The sequence below is a fragment of the Balaenoptera borealis genome, assembly GCF_965194805.1.
Source record: "Balaenoptera borealis genome assembly, chromosome: 13".
In the NCBI taxonomy this organism is placed as follows: Eukaryota; Metazoa; Chordata; class Mammalia; order Artiodactyla; family Balaenopteridae; genus Balaenoptera; species Balaenoptera borealis.
Window position 1 is genome coordinate 67,193,163 of NC_138870.1, and position 25,024 is coordinate 67,218,186.

The 25,024-nt window shown below is 34.9% G+C and overlaps 1 protein-coding gene across 1 annotated transcript in view; it reads right to left on the bottom strand.

Annotated features, from left to right (window-relative positions):
- The window catches only part of PAWR (pro-apoptotic WT1 regulator), a 104,660-nt gene that overhangs the window by 30,392 nt on the left and 49,244 nt on the right, over nucleotides 1-25,024 (bottom strand). Inside the window, exon 2 of the mRNA XM_082351718.1 lies at nucleotides 4,203-4,334. Within this exon, the coding sequence (XP_082207844.1) occupies nucleotides 4,203-4,334 (132 nt within the window). The remainder of the gene's footprint in view (nucleotides 1-4,202; nucleotides 4,335-25,024) is intronic.

Genomic DNA, 25,024 nt, shown 5'->3' on the forward strand with positions numbered 1-25,024 from the left:
GAAAGGAATGCAGCCCTGATTTTAGCCTTTGATTTCAGTCCATGATTTTATTAGTCCAATGAGACTTCCAACTTACAGAACTGTAAGTTGATAATTTTGTGTCATTTTAAGACACCAAATTTGTGGTAATTTGTTATAGCAGCAACAGAAAACTAATACAGATGGTAAGTAAAACCCATCAGATAAAATAGGTAATAGTGAGTTGATACAGATATACAGATATAAATAGATGATAGATAAATGGATAGAGATAAATAGAAAGTTTGATGGAGATTAAGATATCTACATGGTTCAAAGCACTTATCCACAAAATACTTATTAAGAAGGCGCAGTGAAGCCTGGCAAATACCACCTTCATCACATGACCAAAGTGACCATCATCAGCAATGGAACAAATTAAAATCATGTGTCACCTGATAGGATACACAGTGAGAAAAACATAGCACCAATTCTGTGATATTCCTGACAAAGACATACAACCTGAATCTAATTATAAGTAAATATTAGATAACCCAAACTGAAGGTCACATCACAAAATAAATGACCTATTAATCTTAAAAAGTGTTAACATTAAGAAAGTTAAGGAAAGAAGGTATCAGATTGAAGGAAACTAAAGAGATATAGTGACTAAACAGAACATGTGATTCTGAATTAGACCCTCTTGCTATAATTTAGGACATGATTGGAACAACTGGCAAAACTTGATGATGGCTGAATATGTTAGATGGTAAAAGAATGTGTCAATTTTAATTTCCTATTTTTAAGAGCTGTGTTGTGGTTATGTAGGAGATCTTGTTTGTAGAAAACACAGAGTGTAGTATTGGGGTTAATAGGGCATCAAGTTAGCAACTTACTCTCAAACATTTTAAGGGAAAAAAATTCTCTGTACAGTGCTTGCAACTTTTCAGTAAACTTGAGATTGCATTAAAAGGCAAATCAATAAATAATCAAAGAAAGGAGAAAAATAAAACTCATAAATGTCCTCTCACAAAACGACATTGTTTACATAAACTTATAGACTTTTCTTCATAAGTAATTTAGGCAATATGTATCAGAAATTTTTTAAATCTTTAAAATGCATTATGGGGACTTCCCTGGCGGTCCAGTGGTTAGGACTCTGTGCTTTCACTGCAGGGGGCACGGGTTCGATCCCTGGGGGAACTAAGATCCCACAAGCTGCAAGATGCGGCCAAAATATAAATAAATAAAAAATTTTTAAATGCGTTACGGCTTTTGGCCCAATAAGTTCATCTCTGGTAATCTGGCCAAAGAAAATAATTCAAAACATAAAAAGCTTAATCTCCACAGATGTCAATTCCAGTATGACTTACAATAGTAAAAAAGTTTAACCACTGAGGATTTCTATTAATGGGAAATTTGTGTCACCTATTATACACATTAACAAAGAAAATTCTATACCACTGAAAATAATACACAAAGAGCTTTGAATAACATGAAAAAAAATGTTCATGCTATAACACCTACGAAGAGAATTTTGGCAATACCGTCAAAATTACAAATGCACATTCCTTTTCACCCAGAAATTCTAGTGCTAGGGTTTTATCCTACTGATTTACACACACATATGCAAAAGAACATATATTGAAAGGTTTTCACCACCACATTGTTTGTAAAAGCAAAAAATTATATATAACCTAAATGACCATCAATAGAAATTAGTTAGAAAAATTATGATACATATATAAAATAGAATATTCTGTGTTTACAAAAAAATAATAGGGAAGCTCTTTATGTACTCCACAATATTAAATGAAAAGAACAGGATGCAAAACAGTGTGCTAAAAATTAGTGAATACATATATAGACATATATATACACACATATAGACATAAATTTGTTTATGGACTACCTCGAGAAGGATCTAGAAGGATGTGCAAGAAAAGAAAGCACTAGTTGCCTCCAAAGAAGGTAACCAGGTAGCTGAGGAAGACTTTTTACCATACACCTTCTTATGCTTTTTGCATTTTTCAGCATGTGACTGTATGCTTCTTTTAAAATTAATTAAGCCTAAAGTTTAAAATTTAATAAACAGTTCATAAAAATACATAAGGAGACCAAACTAGATAACTTCCCCTGTCTTTTATATTTTCATTTTTTTCAAATTTTCTAACTGATCATGTATTATTTAATCAGAGAATTAATATACTACTTTAAAAACTGGCATATTATCTAGGAAAAAAACATGGTAAAAATGTGTAAAATCATAGCTAAAAATATAAGAAGAAAATATAAAGGCTCATTTTTTATTACCACTACTCCATATTATTTGAAAAATGCCAAACAGAAACTTAAAACACTCTAACCTTTCACAGAGCTTACTGTTATGCCAAATTCATGTTCCCATTTCATTCTTCATTTTAAAAAATTTGTTTAACTGATTCACATACATAATGCTGAGAAACAAAATCTCTCTGTCCTATTCAAAAAAAGCCTTAGAACAACCAATGCATTGATGCCAATATTTTCTCTCTTTTTGTTGTTTTTGAAGTTGGAGTTATAAATAAAATCTATATCTTATCTGAGTAATAGAATATGTGAGTTTAGGTAGTAACTCAGAGAGAGGTCAACTATGTAGACAGAAAAGTTCCTGTTCCCATTCCAACTTCAATGTGGCAATTTGGGATCCACAGGAGAGTTTTTGCCTCACTTTCACCCTAAGCACATAGCCTGGAATATACATACTTAAAACCAAGACCATCAGTGAGTTACATCCTAATTGCTAATGAAACAAACAAATAAACAAAAATGAGAGAAATCAAGGGCAGACCTAGGAAGAAATTAGAAAAGCTACAGGAAAGAAGATAAACTGGATAAGGCAGAAAGCTCCTCAGAGAGCCCGGATCAGCAGAGACTGCTACATATCTGGGTGTAAACTTGGAAATAAACTAAACACTAGGCTCCTCAGCTTTGACTGGGTAAGGAACAGAAAGAAATCAGCCCTCTTTCCAAAAGCTGCTGCCTGATGTTAAGTGACAGACCAAGAACTGAAACCAGTTCTAGACTCAATCAAAAATGCTATATTGTCTCTATCCCAATAAATTAAGCCTATTTCTTCACCTGGAATAGGCACAGATTTAATTTCAACTTTGCTGTAATACACAAAAACAAAGGATACAAAGATACTTTAGATTATGAACAGTCACAGAGATGCTGAGAGAAGCACTGCTGGTTAGCTTACACTATGTTATAATAGGGTATTCTAGCAATAGCAACTGCAGTAGGGGCACAGACAAACCCACATTACCATTCTTCACATCAATGTACCTGCCTCAAAGAGCAGAGGAAAAAGAAGTTTTGCATTCACATCCAAACCACTTCAAAATATTTTGCCTCTCTCTGCCAAATGCCTTCTATCATAACCTTGCAAATTAATAGACAAGTTTACATTTCATTTTTTTCATCAGTAAAACAGGGAGATGTGTGTCCTGCTCGGAAACTCCTTTTAGAGTAGTATCATAATAAAATGCATTTAAAAAGTCAAAGCTGGAACTCTGAAAAGACAACACAGTAGCTTACGATCTCAAAATGTCATCAAATTAATTTAAGATTAGATATATCAAGATAATTCCCAAAGTACAGTTTATATGGAATGATTCTGCAGTGATTTGCTTTAAACTCAGGCACCCCAATGCCAACAACTCCCAATTTTCTGTGCTACAAGAAGCCAAGATAACAGCTAATTGGAAACTGACTTAAATTTTGTTTTAAAAAGTATTTTATAATTACACAGAAATATGGATGTTTCTGGCAATTCACAATACTACATGTTGTGTTTTATTATTATGTTTAAACATCTGACTTGGTAGACACTTGTTATTCAACTCTTTATTTGCTACATAATTCTAATGCAAATATCAGCCTAGAACAGTACTCTCCACTCACTTAAACTCACTAATCCTTACTTTTTTAAGAGCAAAGGGTAATTATTTTTCCTGCTTATTTTTACAACGGATACTGTTTAAACCTGCTTAGTCAGTAAATATTCATTGATCAGGAGCTAAGGACCAAATACTGCTCACGTCAAAAAGTTATTTAGATATAAGGAAAATCACTGGTTAAATCCATTGAAAGTACTTAAATGGAGTTGATGCAACCAAAATGAAACTGGAAAAATTATTAACAGTAACTTAAAAATTATTGTTCAAATAGCTAGTGACAGTCTAGAATTTTTAAATACTCACTTGTAACAGATAGGAACTTCCTGAATCTAATAAGCTTACAGCCTCATTTTGCATCGTGTTCTGTTGTGTAATTGCATCTTCTCGTTTCCGCTCTTTCTGCCCAGCTTCATCATCTTCATATTCATCTAAGCACTGAAAGAAAGAATAGTTTCCATTTTACTTCTATTAATATTAATAAAATGTTTTGATAGTACGTGAAGATACATTTGATAGCATTAAGAAATACTAAGCATTCAGAAACTTCACAATAAAAGTGTTCCTTTCAACAACTGGTACATTTAATTCCTATAAACTAAATTATCTGCTTAAAATCCAAACCTCCACATTCACACCCTTGTCAACATCTTTCTAGGCTCTAGGCTCTAACTACCAGTGACAAGGTTTGCTTAAAGGTAGGGTTCACTCTTTCTTCATCATTCAATCTTCAAGTAAATGGACTACCTTAAAGCACTTTTTGGAAGGTAACAAAAGATACACCACACAGACATGGAATGTAGAGTCTAACGGGAAGGGCTGTGTGTCTGTGTGTACATGTGCAGATAACTTAATAATAAAGGCCACTGAAGGGGTGTGTGTGTGTGTGTGTGTGTGTGTGTGTGTGTGTGTACGTGCGCAGATAACTTAATGTTAAAGGCCATTTTCTACCTTAGTAGCCTATGAGTATCTTCACCTAGGGAGTAAGTCTTCTACAAACACTCTGTAGAAGAATTTACAATTTAAAAAATGCGTTTAATTTGGAATTGCAGATATAAAAAAAAGAGAATTTCAGATGATGGGACGAGCATATGGAAAAGCTCACATGAAAGGGTGCTGTTTAAAAAACCGAATCACCACCTGTGTTATCTATCCAGACTTTTTACGTTAATAAAAAAAACAAAACCAACAACCCATAAACAGAAACTAAACTCTATCCATTACACCCACTGTGAAATAGGTCATCTGTTCCTTGTAACTGAACACATTCTTAACCAATACACTGCCTGTGTGTGTTCTGTAAGAGACAAAAAATAAATAATATCTCTGCCGGCAATTTGTAAACACAAAGACACTGACCAAAGCACAGAATAGCAGGAAAGACAATAGTATTTACAAATTGTGCAAAGAGAAAAAGAAAGGCTGAAGCCACTGTGCAAACCAAGAAGGATCACTGGAGCATCTGAAATAGGAGAACACAGAAAATAAGCAGCACATTCAAAGACACAAGGTCCATAGCGGTGGCGGGGGTATGGAAGAAGGCATCTGTCTGAGATGGAGTCTTAAATCAGGATGATGTGGAGGGAAAGCTGGGGGGCAGAATGGAAGGGATGAATTAAAGAAACAAGTGGGCTGAGATTCCAGAGAATGTTTAGGGTCTCTCCTGTAATGCAACTAACTATGTGTACAGGTATCACCTGGCCCTCTTCTCACCCTCTGGGAACTGGGGCTTAGGTAACTGGTACAAGAGAAATGATAACACTGTGGCTACTGCTATTGCTGTGAGTAACAAACTGTTCTTGACCCCCAGGAGACTAGTGTCTTCTGCCAGGATCCATGAAACCATAGCAGGCTAACTCGTTAGCTTGTAAGCAGGGTAAGATCTCAGATCCTTCAAAGTCCTTGACAGAGGTGAGTATTGGAAAGGCATATGCTCTGATCACAAAGAAATACAGATAATAAAGAGCCTAAGAAGTCTGGACTTTTCATTACATAACACTGAAACATGTTATAGTGCTACAATTCCCTGGAATATAAGTAAAACATGATCGAAACTGATTTGGGGAAAAGAACCTGTATACAGCAATTCAGAGTTCTGATTAACGGACCAAAAGTGGAGAGACTAAACAACATAGTAGGCAATGGGATCCTATGAAAAATGATGTATCTGGGAATTCCCTGGCAGTCCAGTGGTTAGGACTCAGCACTTTTGCTGCCGGGGCCGGGTGTGATCCCTGGTCGGGGAACTAAGATCCCTCAAGCCTCTCAGCATGGCCAAAAAAAAAAAAAAAAAAAAAGATGTATCTTAGGTGGAAACAGAATCAATAAAAGGAATCTAGTAAAGGGTACCAAAGTTTAAGAAATTAGTCCTGATTAGAAAACGAATCTCTCTTAGGACTTTTAAAAAGACTTTCTCAAACCAATAGACAGTATCATGTTTTATGCCAAAATATCAACAAAATTTAAAAGCAAAGCCAGACTTAAGACACTGGTGTCCACTATCAACAGGGTTGTTTACATCACTCTGGAAGTACTATTTGGTAAAACTAGGAAAGAAGAATAAGAGATTTCAGCATCAGAAAGGCAAATTTTCATCATTTCAAATGATATAATTTTGTCAAAAATATTTTAGAATTACTACAGTTCCTTAAGATGGTTTTTCATTAAGCACACAGAAATAAATAGCTTCTCAGAGTAACATTAATAGCTAGTTAGATTATATAATTTTAATAGTAACCATAAAATAAACTAAAAAAACTTTATGAAAGAACTATAAAATTTTACTGAGTGATATAAATTAAGATCTCTTCTTAAGAAAAAAAACTAATACTGAAGGTGTCAATAATCTGTTAATCAATTCATAAGTTGAATTTATTTGGAAAGTAAGGGTGGGTCATCTGGATGCATAATTACATAAGACATCCAGAAAAATTACTTTTTAAAGAGAGAGTTATGACAGAACACTCACTCTAACATTAAAATGTATAAAACCACAACACCGAAAACTATGTGATAAAGATACTAGAACAGAAAAGAGAATGGAGTACAGAAATTCTTCAATACATAGTACTGAGACAAGAGGTCAGCAAGACTATAAGCTCTAGAAAGAATAAAAAGCGGTCTCATCTAGCCTTCTACTCGGTGAACGCAATCATTCTCTGGTACCTGGGCTGTAAAAATCCCTGACCGTAGGATCAAATGTCAGTAGCATGAATTCTTAAATCATAGAGTAATATAGACTCACCAGCATTAAAAGAAAGCAGAAAAAATAAACTTCAGTAAATGTCTGATAAATGAGTTACCAAGATGAGACAAATAAGGGAGATGGACTGGTTGCACCCCAAGTTAAAATTCTGAATGTTCTTTTTCTTGGCAACACTCTTACCCACTGACCTGGGAACCTATTCATCACACATACTATCTCTGTGGAGCGTGTGTACATCTTACTTTCCAGGAAGCTTTTAGAATAGGGATTACTTGATGAATCACAATTTCCCTCCAAAGTTCTTCTAGAAACCAGTATAGTTTTTTTTAGCAACAAGCATCTTACAAATTCCTTAAACTATCTTACTTAACGGGGGATAAGTACACCTGGAGGAACAACTTGGTCAAAATGGTGAGAAATAAGAAAAGACTGAAAGCAAAAAGGAACTGAGTTAATGGACAAAGGTGGGTAAAGACATCTTCTATTTCTTGCAAAGATTAATAATTTTCTAAGCACAGAAGCTGGCTGGTACCCTTAAGGGAGAGAGAGAGAGTTGGTCTTTAAATAAGTACTAGCAAAAAGAAAACCAAAAAGAACCCTAAATATTTTTTAAAGATTCTTTCTATGAATTATAAGTTTTTTACCTGGGAGGGAAAAAGATGAGAAGAAAATAGCTACTGATTTTATAGTATAATTACAACAATAATGTGGGACTGAATCTCCTACCTCTCTTCTCAGCTCTCATTTATAGATAAATGTAAACATGTAAAAGTTATTCTCTCCTTTCACACAGATTAGAGAGGAAGTTGCATGGGAACTGAGTTAACAATTATTTGAAACAAACCAAAAAGTCCGATTTTATGAAATGATAATAATAAGCATCACTAATTCTCAGCAAGCTCTTTGCTCTTCCCAAAGGTACATTTAGAGTGTTAATATTTTAACAAATAAAACCTCAGAACAAAAAAGGAAATGTATGATTTTCATTGCTAATAACAAAGTATCAACACTGAAAAAAAAAGAAGCTACTTTGAATAATTTTTTATAACATGTAAGATTATTGCTCAGATCTGACAAAGTAACCAAATAAAAAGAAAACGGATTTTTTAAGTCCTATTAGTTAGGATTCAAGAAACTATACTTCATAGGAGCACAACAGAAAAGTTCAAAAATAGATCTAAATAGACAAATTGTGTTTACAATAAAAGTAGAAACTCTTACTGGTGGGAAAGAATGGGCTTTTTTTTAAACACATGATTTGGGGACAACTGGATAACTATATATTTTTTAATGTGAAATTGGATTTATTCCACATACTAGGATAAATTCCAGTACATCATTAAAAATGAGCAAAAATTTGAACACTGCTGAGGAAAATATAGGGGTGACAAATAAATACATGAAAAAAAGGCTCAATATCAGTACTTATTAGGGAAATGCAAATGAAAACCACAATGGGCTATCACTACATACCTACTGGAATAATAAAATCAAATACCAACTAAAATTAAAGTGTTAAATGAGGATTTGAAACAACTGAATGTCTCCTATATTGCTGGTAGGAACTAACAGTGGCATAGTCATATAGGGAAAAGTTTGGCAGTTTCTTATAAATTTAAATATACACTTACCATATGACCCAGCAATTCTACTCCTAGCTAGTTACCAAGAGAAATGAAAACATATTCACTCAAAACTTACACAAAAACTTGAACAAAAAAAAATCAGTTTTCATAATAGTCAAAAACTGGAAATAGTCCAAATGTACATCAACTGGTGAACAGATAACCAAGAGTAGTACAGCCATGCAACAGAATATACTCAGTAACAAAAGAATTATGCTAAGACACCAGGAAATGAAGACTATATGCTGTGTGATTCAATTTCTGTAAAATTCCAGAGAAAGCAAAATCATAGTCACAGAAAGCAGATCAGTGGTTGTCAGAAGCTGCGCCTGAGGGGAGGGGGCTGACTAGAAAGGGGCAGAATGAATGATGGAAGTGTTCTATATCCTGATTCTCACGGTGGTTTGCCCAGTTGTGTATATTTGTCAAAATTCATCAAATCACACTCTTAAGACAGTAGCATATTATTATATGTAAAAGACACCTTAATAAATATGACTTAACAAAGAAAGAAATATCGTGGAGGTATTGAACAAATAAAATGAGTTAAAAAAAAAACTGAACCTAAGTCTGATTAAGACTCTTGATCCAACTACCAATTAAAGGAAATAGAGGGAATAGAACAGTATATTAGACAAGACCATGGAGATGCAATCATGAAAATCCAGACTGTGGGAATATAAAAGACCACAGAGCAGACAGTCATCTGGGGCTACATAAGGTTTGTTGCTTTTTAAAAAAAAAAACAAAAACTTTAAAAACCATTCTCAGCTCTCCATCATATAGAAATAAGCCTCTGCTGATCCCTGTTGTAACTATAAAATACAAATGGCCAGTTCCTACAACTAATAAATTATAAGAAGGGGAGAGAGAGGGAAAAGGAGAAGAGAGCCACAAATTTGAAACTCAAAAGACATATGAACGGATACGAAAATATTGACCTCATTTGCATCCTTACTCAAAGAAACTATTTTTTAAATAATCATTTAAGAGACAGTTTGAAACACGATGAAATTTGAAATTAAGTCTAAGGAGTTTCATGAGATTAAGGAACTATTTTTAACGTTTTTTAGGTTTGATAGCGATATTGTTCTTTTGTTTTCAAAAGATTCCTTATATTTTAGAGACATATGCTGAAATATTTAAGAATAAAATAATAAGTCATCTGAGATTTGCTTGAAAATAACATAGGGATAGAATGGGTAGTGTGTGGTGGTATAGGTAAGACAAAACTGGCCAGGAGTTGATCACTGTTGAAGCTGAAGGATGTGGACATGGGGGACTTCACTGCACCATTCTCCTGACTTTTATATTTGACCCAAATTCTCACAATAAAGTTCTAAAAGTAGCAATAAAATTTGACTGTGCACTGACTAAATAACTAGAACTAGGTAAGTATCTTTCCTATGAAGCATAACATTTCTGCCTCTAGAGAGCAAAATGGTGGAATATTATTTGAAAACTCTTTTCAAAGAAATGGAAATGTTTGCAATTTAATGTAGAGTGGGAAAAAATACTATGATGAATGATAAAAAGAAAAATACACATTATCTCTAGATTGATTTTCTTTTTTTAAATTTATAACTGTCTGTAAGTTATATTTTAGATTAAAAAAATATAAGAACTCAGATTTTGGAATCAGAGAGACCTAGATTCAAATCCCAGGTTGGTCACTTAAAATAGTAATAGCGTCTACTAGTAACTGAATATTTTCTAGGTGTGTAGAGCACTGTTAAGCTCTAATATCTAGTATTTCAAATACAGGTAATTTTCACAAAAACCTTAGGAGGTGGGTACTACTTTATATAAGAGGGATGTGAGGATTAGAATTACGTAACAGGACACAAAGTTGTTGAGGGGTGCAGTCAGAACTCCAACCCAAGCAGTCTAACTACAAACCTCAACCTCAATTTTCCAAGTACCAGTTGTAACCTATTCATCAGTCACGAAATCCATTTAGTGCTCTGCAACCCAGAGTTTATTTGAAGAAAAAGAAAAGGAACAGAACAGAAAATATCAGTGAGCACTTTCCTGTGAAACTTTGGTTTCACATTATCTCGTGAGGGTCTTGGATCACTTTGCAGAACACAGAATTACTGGAAGTTACAGGGAAAAAAAGAGTGGTTATGAGTTGACTATTGCTGTAGCTGGATGACAGTTATATAAGGGGGGTTCATTTACTCTGTATTCTGTGTATGTTAACATTTTTACTTTTTTTTTTTCCCCATTTTTAAAGGGACTTTTAGGAATTCTACCAGGTCTCATTTCCATGTTTATTTCAGTCACTGACAGCAGACCAAACTTCCCCAGGTCTCACCCATTCACTTGTACAGACTCTCATTTCCATACCACTCTGTACGTTTCCTAATCTGACCCAATTCCGTGTCCTTCCTCTCCCTTCCAAATCATTCCTCTGTGCCCTCTGGAATTCCTGCTGATTAACATTTTGCTTTCCTCAGCTACAGGATGAAACCTAGTTGGCTCCGTGAAAAAGCCCTTTCCCCTGTAGCTCACTCAACTGGAAGCTTTTTGTTTTTGAAGTTCTTTCATACCTTTGGGCCTGGTGGTAGGATTAGTGTATTCTCTGACTACCTCTCTGGAGCAAGTATCTCCTTTGGCCACAATGCTCTAGGCCAATGATTCTTATTCAGTCAATACCACTCCCTACAAGGCATGGAATTTTGTGGTGGCATTCTTGGTCATATTGATGACTAAGAAATATTACTTGTTTATGGATCGGAAGCATGAAATGGATATCTTGCATTTGAAAAATTAGTCCCTCTAAGATAGAACTGACCCACGTCCCATCCAAATGTAAAATGTAATACCAAAAAGTCATGCAGGTGAAAAATCTATTTATAATTTTCTGAGCCTAAACACATTTTACGGGGCGGTGGTGTGGGGGAGCGGGGGGATGGGGGAGTGGAGGTTCCAGGGTTTTAAAATACATACGGATTTTTCCAGGAAGACAACTATCCAGAGAACATGGTATTTCATTTGTTAGTAGTCTTATTTTTTTAAAGTTGCTCAACATTTTGGAAAAGGTCACTGACAGCAAAACTATTTGTGGTATTTGACTAATAAAGCACACTTTTATCAGTCCAAAAAAAGGTTTTTAATAAAACAACATTTAATAAGTTCATAGACTAAAATAACTAAAGAGGATCCATTTCATGGTAGCTTTTCCCTATTAATTTGAAAAAGCAGAACTCCACAAAATTCAGGAATCCAGAAAAAGCAACCAACATACCATTTGCCTACTTTAAACACAACTTGTATTAACATTTTTAAATGCTTCTGACATATGGAGAAGAGCATATTCCATAGAACTTTTTATTTAATAAGAATTCTCGGACAGTAAGTAAGCTCAACAGACAATCATCACTCACAACTATTATTTATCTGAAACTATGCACGCACAACTAAAGAAAATACAATTTTACAAAATATTTCAAATGCATTAAAAATTGTTAAAACTAATTTTTAATAAAATAAATGCTGAGGCCAAGTTTTGACACTTTCATAACTAGAATAAATTGTGTGGTATACTATCTAGTTCTTGGAAGATCTCAGCTAGAGATTGCTTCACATTCCTTTTTCTTTTTTCACATTTGTTCCCTTTCATAAGTGAGAAGTCTTACAAATGAATTAAACAATTCATTCATCTCCAAACACTATTAACAATAGTTCATAAAATCCATTTAAAAATAGTAGTCCCCTTAATTTTCAGAATCCCTCCCCAAAAGTGTAATATCATGTTCTTCTTCCCAAATGCCTCAGTCTCTGTAACCTATGAACATCTGATCTTAATATAAGGAATCCACAAAAATTCCTTAGGTGTTTCAGTTTTTCAGTAAATTTTTGCAAAGTATAATTACTTCTCTAGAAAACTCTAACACCAGGGAATAGCACAATATTTTCAACATATGAATCAGAATGAGGAACAGAATTACAATAGAACTAAACAGCCAAGTAAGTTTAATTGTATTTATGTACAATAAATCATATAAATGTGGCTCTAAAAGCATGCTGATTTCCCTTTGCATTTTAAGCAATCTTAGCAAGGCTTTTAGGGAAGAGAAAAAAAACTATACAGCTCCAGGAGAGGGGAAAATAGTCTGTATGTGGGATCACACAGTTACAAACCATGAATGTGGATAAGTGCCTGTACTTTCCAAAATGGAAAGTTACTGTGTCCGTGAAAGGTATTAGGGGAGTTAAGCTAGATTCCACTCGTTTTCTTCAGAGAGACCATGCCATCCTATCAGTACTACTGCTGCTTTATCTGCCTCCCCCTCTGGTAATACCCCTTTTCATCCTCCATTAGTCCTTTATCTAGCATATACCACTCTGTCATCATTCAACCTCTGCCAAGCTATTCCTTACCTTCCCTCCCTGTTCCTAAGCCAAGAGGTTTCTTTTGAAATGGTTAAACAAAAGGAACTTTACAACATAACAAAAAGAATAGTAAGATCAAATTAATAAGCATCTTTATGTGAAAAGAACTGAGCAAAATAAACAAATGACTGCTCTCCTCTCATTAGATAGCTGAAAAAGCCACATATATAACACAGTGCTTAAAAACTGCTACACACACACACACACACACACACGGCCTTAAGCTAGAAAGTTTGGGAACTAAGTGAGATAAATTAAAATGTATGGGGCTTCCCTGGTGGCGCAGTGGTTAAGAATCCGCCTGCCAATGCAGGGGACATGGGTTCGAGCCCTGGTCCGGGAAGATCCCACATGCCGCGGAGCAACTAAGCCCGTGCGCCACAACTACTGAAGCCTGCACTCTAGAGCCCGTGCTCCGCAACAAGAAGCCACGGCAATGAGAAGCCCGTGCACCACAACAAAGAGTAGCCCCCTCTCTCAGCAACTGCAGAAAACCCGCGTGCAGCAGCAAAGACCCAATGCAGCCAAAAATTAAATAAATGAATAAATAAATAAATAAATTTTTAGATGAAACAAAATGTATGAATTTTCCAGACTAATTATTAAACATCCTGATTAACTTTGTAAATTAGCAATGAATTTCATCTATCATACTGAATTAGGCTTTCTAACAACTTGCTAATATATTGATACTAATATAAGTACTTTCATTTCATGGATATAAAAGCTGAGTTTGCACGAAGGTTAGCATTTTAGACAAAAATGAAATCTTATCTGTAAAGAATCTGAAAATATAACATTCCAAAAAACAGGAAATGAAAACAGAATTTCATCCTTCCACAATTTTAAAGCACCTCCCCCACCTTAAATTCTACACCAATCCTATCAGATATGACTCAGCCATGGACAATCCAACCATACTACCTCGTGCTGGGATCCCATCAGATCTCAGGGCTAAGCAGTGTCAAGTTCTCTAAAGAGCAACAATATTCATAATGAGAGAGGCAGGCAGCATTCTCACTTTCAGCAATCTCAACAAATAATAATAACAATCATAACTTAGAAACTATAGTTGGGTAATTTTATTTAAACAGAAAATGAGATTTTTCCTAATTACAAAATTAATGTACATTACAAGAAAACTTTTAAAATAGAGAAAAGAGAAATTAAAAATCATCCTTTATCTTAAAATAAACAACTGTCATCACTTTGGTACAAATCATTCTAGTAGAACTTTTTCTTTCCTTTTTCTTAAATCCATATAATTGTAGGCATCTTGTTTTGAGATCTATTTATATGGCCTCTTCATTTTCAACAAAAATTTTAGTAGTTGCATAGTATGATATTAGATTTGCTTAATCAGATCTATGTTGTAGGACATATAAGCTAAATAGCCTTTCATATAAATTTGTGTGCCTATCTCTAATTTTTATGGCTCTATAAACATGCTGCCAAATTTTCCTCCAAGAAGGTTAATGTTGTCTTACCCTTATTATTATTGTTTTAACTCTCTCCGAACATATTAGGCAAATAATGGTTTCACTGAATCCTAGGTGAGCAGGATGAACCTGTGCTCTCTTTTTATTGGCTTTATGTATTTATGTATCTTCACTTTCTTCACTGATATCCTCTCTCAATTTTTATACTGGCTTATTCATTTCCTTAGTATTTCCAAAAGCTCTTCATATAATAAGATGGTAACCTTTATTGTCAATTTTTTTTTCTAGCTCACCTTTTAATTCTGTTTAAGTTTTCCTTCTGAGATTTTCTCCCTGTGGTTTTATGTTAAGAAAATGTTTTTCTTACTTTAAGATCTAATAAACAAGGACTTCCCTGGTGGCCCAGCGGTTAAGACTCTGCACTTCCATTGCAGGAGGCGCACGTTCGATCCCTGGTCGGGAAACTAAAATCCCACATGCCGCTCGGTGCAGCCAAAAAAAAAAGTCCATGAATTCCAAAGTTCATGAATTCCGGAATTCGTGGATATTCCTATTTTTAAAAAATCTAATAAACACACATACTTTCTAACTTTTACCATCTCACTTTTTTAAACTTTTTAACTCATCTCATATTTAATTTCTTGTATAGGGAGTGAGTTTGGAATCTAATGATTTTTTCAGGGTAAGCCATTGTTCTAGCCACAGAAATGGACTAACCCAGAACTGCAACACCGGCGGGAGGCTGTATGAGTAACAGCCCTGGGAGGAGCTCAGCACCCCCTCCAGGTTCACACCTAGGGGCTCTTAAGCAACCCCTATCTCCTCACCACTGATTCAAAATGCCATCTTTATATTTTTATATATGGCTATGTTTTAGCTTTCTATTCTGTTCCATTGATCTATTTACTTTAATGCCCAAATCATATTATTTTTATCATTAAAAGTTAATAGTATCTAGTAGTATCTAACAGTTTCCTTCATTATTATTCATTATTCAACTCTCTTGGCCATTCCCAGATGACAAATTCACCTGGTACAATGGAATAATTATTTCAATACGTTTGAATTAATATATAAATTATTTGGAGAAAACTACCGACAACATTAATTAGCTGTGTGATCTTGTAAAATGGGAACAGCAGTACCCACATAACAGGGTTGTGCAATAAGTTAGCACTAAGGAAATGAAAGTTAGATACGGACTGTGGACAGACATAGCAAACAGCAGTGGAATCTGAACGACTGAGTCAAAGGCAGTAAATAGCAGTAACAAGATGACTCCTAGTTTTCTAGTTCATGGTATCTATCATTCTTGCACGCAGATAATTTAAAGAGAGGAGAAACAATGAAGTGTTTGGTGTTGAGTATTTGAAATATTTGTGTGATATAAACAAATAATTCAAGGAAAAGAAGGACCAAGGTAGAGATCAAAGGCTAAACCTTTTCTAGTAAAACTCTCAAGATGGCTCTAAATGTAGGTAAGTTAGACGACACAGGCAAACAAAAACTGAGAGAGTTCTGACAGAGGGTTCTCGAACTTCTCTGAGAAGTAACTGTGCTTTTCTGCTGACAAACATGGGTAAAAGTTTAGGATAAGGTAGTGGGGTGTAGGTTGATTAAAAGTTTAGAATACATATTTGTAGGAAATATGAAACTGAGTGAAATAAAAGTATGCAAAGGATTTCCAGACAAGTGCTGAGGGTCCAGCTCAGAAGGAAAACCCTAAGACTTCAAAATGGCGCCAATCTCTAATATCAGCTGTTATTAATTTAAAGCTCATTACTGCTGTTGAGTCCAACTCTAGTAGAGAAACTTCTTCATAAATATTTTCAGCAAGTCGTCTAATTATTTTTGGAATGAGTAAGGAGGAGGGTCTCCCCATATCCCTTAATTGTTCAAACAGGTAACTCAGAAGCAAGTCTTGACCAGCGGGATATTAATTGTGCAATTATATTTGAACATAAAAACTTTGTTAGTATCATTTTCCATCAATATCTGACTTTCCCCCACTGGATTTCTTTTTTTAAGTTACCAAACTTAGTAAGAAAGACTCCAGAACCACACTGATTTTAGATTAAAATTCTTTCTACGGTTTTATATTATACTTTCTTTAATTATCTACAACCCAGGTCTCAACCTAATTATATTTGTTTTAATGCTTAGCAATCCCAAGTACTAGGCTTGGGTATTTACAACATAAAAATTCCTCAACATGAGTCACACAAACAATGCTAGGGAAACAAACTAGGCACTAGTGTAAGGAAAGAGACTATCTTCAGAAGGAACTACCAAAAGAGACAAATATGTAAAATATATTCTATCTTAGATGTATCAATGATGGCTCTTAAATAAGCATAGTGCTGAGGTTGGAAAAATAAACATCACACTCCAAAGCTTAACAGCTCACAAATTATTGATTATACTCCTAGAGACGCAATGAGTAATCAAAGAAAACAACCCAAAATACCTAATTTAGCTTTCAACCATTATCAGATTTAAACAATCCAGTATTCACAGCCTTTCTTCAGCTACATCCAATGATGCAAATCTAATCCCATGATTGTTATTCTTCAACTTCCTAGATGTTTGGGCAATATATGTAACTGCTCTATGCTTCAGGGTTTTTTTTTAATCTGTAAAAGGGGGATGACAGCAATAATTATGTACCATAAAATTTTAAGGATTAAAGGAAATCATGTATGCAAAAAGCTAAGAACAGTGATGCACACAGCAACTTAGTAAATGTTTTATTATCATCATCATAACTCCCATCAATGAACACTCAGATGTACACGTAAATACGCTAATAATAACAATAGCTAACTTTTACCGGACACTTACAACGTACTAGGCATTATTCTAATACTTTATTTGGATCATTTCATTTAATCCTCACAGGTAGGTACTAGTATAGATTCCTTTGGTCAATGCTGTTTCAACTGGAATCACTTTCTCCTTACTCCTCTGTGCTAATCCAACCACAAGTATCCAATTCTTCCACCGAGTAGGCACTTTGTATTTACTGAATATTTATTTATTGAATGAAACCTTGTCTGATTATTCCAAATGTAAAAAATCAGATTATAAATTCTCCATTTCTTAATTTTTAACTCATTCCAGTTCTTGATTACATACTATATAGCACTGGTCCCTTTTCTTTCTTTCTTTCTTTTTTTTCCTTCCTTCCTTCCTTTATGGCTGCGTTGGGTCTTTGTTGCTGCTCACAGGCTTTCTCTAGTTGCAGCGAGCGGGGGCTATTCTTCGTTGCGGTGCACGGGCTTCTCCTTGCGGTGGCTTCTCTTCTTGTGGAGCACAGGCTCTAGGCACGTGGGCTCAGTAGTTGTGGCTCACAGGCTCTGGAGCACAGGCTCAGTAGTTGTGGTGCACAGGCTTAGTTGCTCCGTGGCATGTGGGATCTTCCTGGACCGGGGCTCCAACCCATGCCGCCTGCACTGGCAGGCGGATTCTTAACCAGGGAAGTCCCTGGTCCCTTCTTTTATGTTGCAAATTCTATCTACTTAATTAGGTTTCAAGGTTCCCAAAGGCAGAAACCTCATCCAGTATTATTTCTGGATCCTTCAGTTTCTTGTCAGTAACATCTACACAATGGGAACTTAATAAACATAAATGCAAATTCCCTAATATTTCCTGACTGTCCTATAAAATTTTAAGATAATTTTAACAGCATATTTATTCACTTTTATTCAAAAACATTCCCTCTGCTTAAAAAATACAGTTTGAAAAATCCTCATGTACACAGAAATAACTTCTGGTAACTACCTCCCATTTTATTCCAGTCAATATCATTATAGATTCTAACGAGAAATACAGGATTTTCAAGAACTCCCATACACAGCATGATTTAAGAAACACTATATAAATGCAGTAAAGCCTCGTTTCTTCAGCAATAAACAAGCAAAACTTCCCTCTTACATAATGAATGTGGATCACTCTCAGCCTCAAACCCCTCCCCTCAAAGAATGAAAAGCAGTGATTAATAAATTCAGAGGACCTGAAACTAAGTCAAGTCTAAAAGGATTGCACGCAGAAGCCCTGAAACTTTTAAAATAAGTTATCTTACTAGTTTTTGTGGAAATGTTTATTTATAAAAACACTCAGAATTTCCTATAGTCAAACCACCTATTGAGATTTTAGGCAGCAGGGAGAGATAAGATTATAGAACAGAAGGCAATCTACCACACATTTCGATTTCCCCAATGTAATACGGTTTTTCTGAGAATTCAGAAATATTTGGATAAACACAATGACAGAATAATTTGTATACATATACTTGAACAAAAAGAATGATAGCACCGAATCCTTTGAAAATGAGCAATTATCCTGGAATCTCTTTTATGCTTAGAGAAACAAAACCACCAAACAGCTTCTCTGTCTCCTTTCACCAATGGTCAGTAGTACTAAAAAGAAATAACTAAATAAGTAAAGGTTATAGGAAAAAGGATCCTAGAGAAGAATACGTGGAGACTCATAATTTTGCTAAGGTGTCCACATGCACAGCTAAAGTTCTGTAGAGGTCCTACGGACGACATACCTTTCTGGTCTATTGTCTGTAAACTTCATTTTCAGTCCTCTTTCCCCCCCTTAGGAACATTTGTCTAGCCCCTCTCAAGAAGCTTTACATTTCTGTTTAAATTTCCTTGTCCCCTATGCATATCCTCTCATCCCCCAGAGAGTCAATCTGAAAGTAATTTAATTTAAACTTATCATACAAATCATTCATACTAATATATACTTCCATTTTTAAGAACAGTTTCTCTCACAGAAAAATAAAAAGTTTTGTCTATATTAAAAAAAAAATTAAAACTGATCTTGAATGTAAGCTAGCACTTAACACAGAGGCTGGCACACTACCAGTACCTGAATATTAAATAAATGAATGAACAACTTAACAAGTAAACTAATTAATCTACTTGAGCATAGCATGCTCCCCACCCAACAAGGGTCTTTCCTTAGCACTCCCTTAGTCTTACATCTTTCACTTCTCTCCCATCCCTTGGCCTGAGAATCAAGGACTCAGTTCTATTATATGCTGTACCTTCTCCCTTTATCCCAGGCTTCCAATCATAAAATGAGCCAAGTAAGCAATCTCCAACCTGTACGACCAAGAAATTCCAACTTCTCAAGCTCTTTAATACTTTGGGTACACACATTTTGGGTATGAAGAAGAGAAAGGAACTAGGAGAGAACTGATCGGCTGGGAGTACAGGAATGCAGCTTAAAGAAAATCAATCCTGGAATGGTTTGATGGATGGGACTCTTGAATGAGAGCTTATAAGTATATGTGTATGTGCATCTAAGAGTGAGGTTAGGGGAAATAACTAAATTGTACTGGCAGTGGCTAGATAAAGAAAGTAAAAAGAGAACTAAAAATGTAATCTCAATTTTGTCTAATTACCATATAACACCCATCTTTAAATGATGGGTTCATTTTGCTTTAACTTTCATTAGATAACTAACTCTATTTGTGCCCTTAATTCTCAGGTTTACTGATTATACAAAGGTAGTTAACTGTTATTTTTTAAATGTTTTTAGAGAGAACACTACTGATGTTAATTCAAATATAATAACAACAAGAACACTAACAATTATACAGCACTTATGTGCCAGGCACTGTTCTAATTCTTTTCAGAGCAAAATTCTTTTAACCTACACAACAACCCTATGAGATAGGCACTATTATTATCCTTACTTTACAAATCTGGAAGCAGTTAAGCAACCTGCCTAAAGTCACACACCTAACAAGTGATGGAACTGTTATTTAAATTCAGAGAATCTGGCTGCAGAGTCTAGGCTCTTAACCACTAGGCTATATTTACTATTCTGGGGTGACTTAGCTTGTTCTCTACTTTCACTGTTAAAAAAAAAAAAAAGGTCTCAAATACAGCAGATGTTTTATACAATGTTTATTAACAGGATTAAGAAAGTCTAATGATTTACCAAGGGAATCTGCATAACAACCCCTTTCCTGAGCATTTTAAGGAATCATAAACATTCATTTACCTCAGATGCTACAGGGTGAATCTTGGGTAGGGGGCAAATTATCAGAAAAATATATTTCATTGAATCTAAAGATGCCATTGACTGAAAACATACCACTATTTTATGCGCCACTGAGAAATAAAATTCTGCCAAACTATAATACACCATTAGTTTAAAACATACCCTTAAATAAAAAGTGAACAAAGTATAACAAAGTCAATGAACTACAGTCACTTATCAAGGACACTTTTAATACATGGTTGCATAAAAGATGAGACCATGTAAAAGACTATTAGCATTTCTTGAAATCTGCTGTATCATTCTGGGAATCCACATATTTGGAAGAACTTAAAAACCTGAGAACAACATATGATTAGAGTTTAAGTTGTGGTTGTACAGAACATCAGGACAACATGAGAAACTGGTTTACCAAACATATGCTCAGGTCAGGGCATATGTATTAGTTTGTTGGGGCTGCCATAATAAAACACCACAGACTGGGTAGCTTAAACAACAGAAATTTATTTTTTCACAGTTCTGGAGGCTGGAAGTCCAAGATCAAGGTATCAGCAGGTTTGGTTTCTACTGAGGCCTCTCTCCTCGGTTTGCAGACAGCTGCATTCTCACTGTGTCCTCTCATGGCCTTTTCTCTGTGTGTTTTCAGCCCTGGTGTCTCTCTCTCTTCTTAGAAGGACACCAAACATATTGGATTAACACCTCACTCTAACAATCTCATTCAACCTTAATTATATCCTTAAAGGTCCTATCTCCAAATATAGTCATATTGGGGGTTAGAACTTCAACATACAAATTTGTGAGGGGGGTACAAAATTCAGTCCATAACAACATATAATAGCTGATCTTAGTGGAACCCATTCCTGGAATACAAAACATCGTATCTGTTATAGCAAGATACTATTGAGGTAATAGTACTCAACACAAGTCATTTCTCCATTAGGATCAACAACTCAAACAAACAAACAAACAGACTAGCTCTTCATTTGAGACTAAAATAAATTACTCTCTGGGATTTTAGAAAATTGTTTAAGCTCAATAAAGTGTCCTTATTTTTGGTTTCTGCTACATTCTTGTATTAGAATCAATTCACATTTTATATTACAAAGGAAAATCTTGCTTTCAGGCAATTTTTGCACACTATTCTCTATATTACTTAAGAATAAGAGCCACTATTTACCTTTGACTCACTAGCACCTTACAAAGTGCCTAGCATATAGTAGCGACTCAATAAATATCAGAGGGAGGAAGAGTAGAAGGAAAGAAGGAAGAAAGTAAGTTAGATAATTATCAATTTAGGGTACAGTACTCTAAACTCTTATCTGCTTTCAGTTTTGTACCCTCCGGATTCCGTGAACCAAAATGCTTAACATTCAGAAAAGGTATAAAGATAACAGCAAGTTTAAGGTCTAATACAGACTTCAGCTGATTCTTAGCTTCATGTCACAGTTCATAAAAGTAGAAAGCAAGCAAATCTGACGAACAGAATCAGAATGTCCAGCCCCCCCGAATGAGCATTTAAATGCTATTAGAAAGCAGAAACAGACACAGTTTAAAAGACCTTTCAGAGTTCATGGGCCTATGTAATTGCCAGGAAGTCTACTAGTTCAAAAGCTGGCTTCTGAAGTCAGCTGATTCTACAGTTTCAACAAGAAATTTTTACATTTTTATCTCCTCCCCCCCCCCAAAAAAAGGCCTTCATAAAACACAGCATTTACATATAATACCTACTCTAAACCCTAGATATTAAGAAACCATCCACTGAGTAGTCAACTCATTTAGTATTTATCATCTTTGTGGCTCCAAATCTACAAGGGAAAAGTGGAAGCATAGAGTAAGCTAGAGCTATATGAAAAGAAATATTCTTAAATATTCTGCTATTTTCAACTGTCAAGGAATATCAAAAGGAAAGCAATATTTAAATGTTTCATTGGGGTCTTAACCATATGAAAAATATTTCAATCGCACTGGACTGAATAACAGATAACATAAACAAAGGTGGACCATTTTTGGTCTACTATCTGATGTGCCCACGCTTCTCTATAAATTTAGACCATTGAGTATGAAAGCAAATGTTAAGATAATAACACTACTTTAATTTGACACGTCTGAATTAATGAACATTAACAAACAATAGTTATTTATTATTTAGAAAGGAAAACATTCCTTCAGTACAAACGTGCTTATTATATGGTTTCTTTTCTTTATAATTAAAATTTAACATATGTTTAAATTGCCAAAATCCCGTATCATTGAGTTTCAGTTTATTTTAAAAGGATCCAAAGTTCTTGATCTCATATGTCAGAAGAAATGAACAAGACTTTTATAATGAGAGAGAAAACAAAATGTCTATAGTAAACGATAAGTTCATTTTGTCTTAATTCTCACATTTACTGAAAAATGCTCTTGTGTAGCCTACTTTTCAAAGCCTTTTAAAGAATGATAATAATATCTCTTTCCCATTACATAATTCAGATCAAATTATATGCCTAACAATTACAAGCATAAAGTATTCATTTACATACCTTCCTTCAGTGTTCAGAATGTGTTTATTATTGACCAAATCACTTACATAAAAGATTTAAATAGGACACTAGGTAACAAAAATTCCATTTCTCCTTGCCTTAGTCGTTTCTTATTCCCTTTATCAAATAACTGGTATTTCAATAGTGCCCTTCTTCAGAAAGTTTAAAAAAACAACTTTTACCTACAACAATGATTCACGTTTTGTGAGCAAAGAGAGGAAGCTCTGTATTTTTGTTATTTTTGTCTGTAAATATATTTTCCCTTTAACAACCAGAAACCTAAGGTAAAGAAAATAGAACTTATGTGAAGTCTAAATTGAAACTAGGATTTCAAATTGAAACTCAGATTTCAAATAAATTTGGGTTTATACATTCTATCCCTAATAATTCTTAAATAAGGATGATGGTTCCCAAACAGTACACCAAGGTAGAGTGAATTCAGAGGCTCCTCCAACGGAAACAAATAATTTTTGATATCTGTGGAACACTGCATGAGCCACTACGCTCAAGGCAGTTTCAAAATTAGATCCTACTGCATTCCTTTATACACACTCATTACTCACAAGACTAAGTCTCTGCAACTAAATTTTAAAATTTTTAAAAAAAGAAAAGAAAAAAATAATGGCCAAAACAAAAAATAAATGTGGAATACAAAATGAGAGTAGAAGTTCCCATCTGGTTCCATTCCAAGTTTTATGAAGTTGCATAGTATAAACTGTACACATCCCATTAGAAAAAAATTTTAGCTACTTAAGAATAAAATTAAAATATTTCTTGGGGAATTCCCTGGCAGTCCAGTGGTTAGGACTATGCGCTTCCACTGGAGGGGGCACGTGTTCGATCTCTGCTCAGGAAACTAAGATCCTGCATGTGGCGTGGTACAGCCAAAAAAAAAAAAAAATTCTTCAAAGAAGAAAGTCAAAGGGACTTCCCTGGTGGCACAGTGGTTAAGAATCCACCTGCCAATGCAGGGGACACGGGTTCAAGCCCTGGTCCGGGAAGATTCCACATGCCACAGAGCAACTAAACCCATGCGCCAAAACTACTGAGCCTGCGAGCCACAACTACTGAAGCCCATGCGCATAGGGCCTGTCCTCCGCAACAAGAGAAGCAACCGCAATGAGAAGCCCGCGCACTGCAACCAAGAGTAGCCCCTGCTCACGACAACTAGAGAAAGTCCGCGAGCAGCAACGAAGACCCAACGCAGCCAAAAATAAATAAATAAATAAATAAATTTATTTAAAAAAAGAAAGTCAAAGAGTTCATATGCGTTATTTATTCAAGTTGTTAGAACATAAATACTTAAGTCGTTTAGACCTAAGTAAATGGAGTTATTTGGTATTTCGTTGGATCTAAGGGCATCATGAAGGAATTACTGGCACACTAAGGGTGTGGTGAATTGAGAAAGTTTGGGAACCTTCTGATAAGAGTATAAAATGAAATGCCACTGGGACTGTTACTAAACTTAACGAAACATTAAGTGACTACATTATCCTCAAAAGACTATATATAAAAGTTACTGTGTAGGCTCTAATAACTCTATTTACAAAAGTCTGAAGTCATCACCTTTTCAAAGAACATTCTCCACCCCTCCCTCTTGTTTAACTGAAGTCCAGCTCTTACCTAAAGTCCAGTCCCTCTTCAGCTGTCTCTGGGGTAAAATACTCCTCAGTCCTCATTTGGGCTGGCACAAATTCATCTTCCTTTTTCCATACTTAGGAAAAAGACCTACATAGTATTCTTACGATAAAGAGCAAACTTCTTCAACAAATTCTCATGGGTCTTGGTAACAATATGTATACAGTAACAATATTAATATTATACAAAATTCTCCAAAATACTTTCAGAGCCATATCCTGAAATATCAATATCCTCATTATGCCAACAATAGTGTTTCTCTGTATAATTTGAAGGCACATGA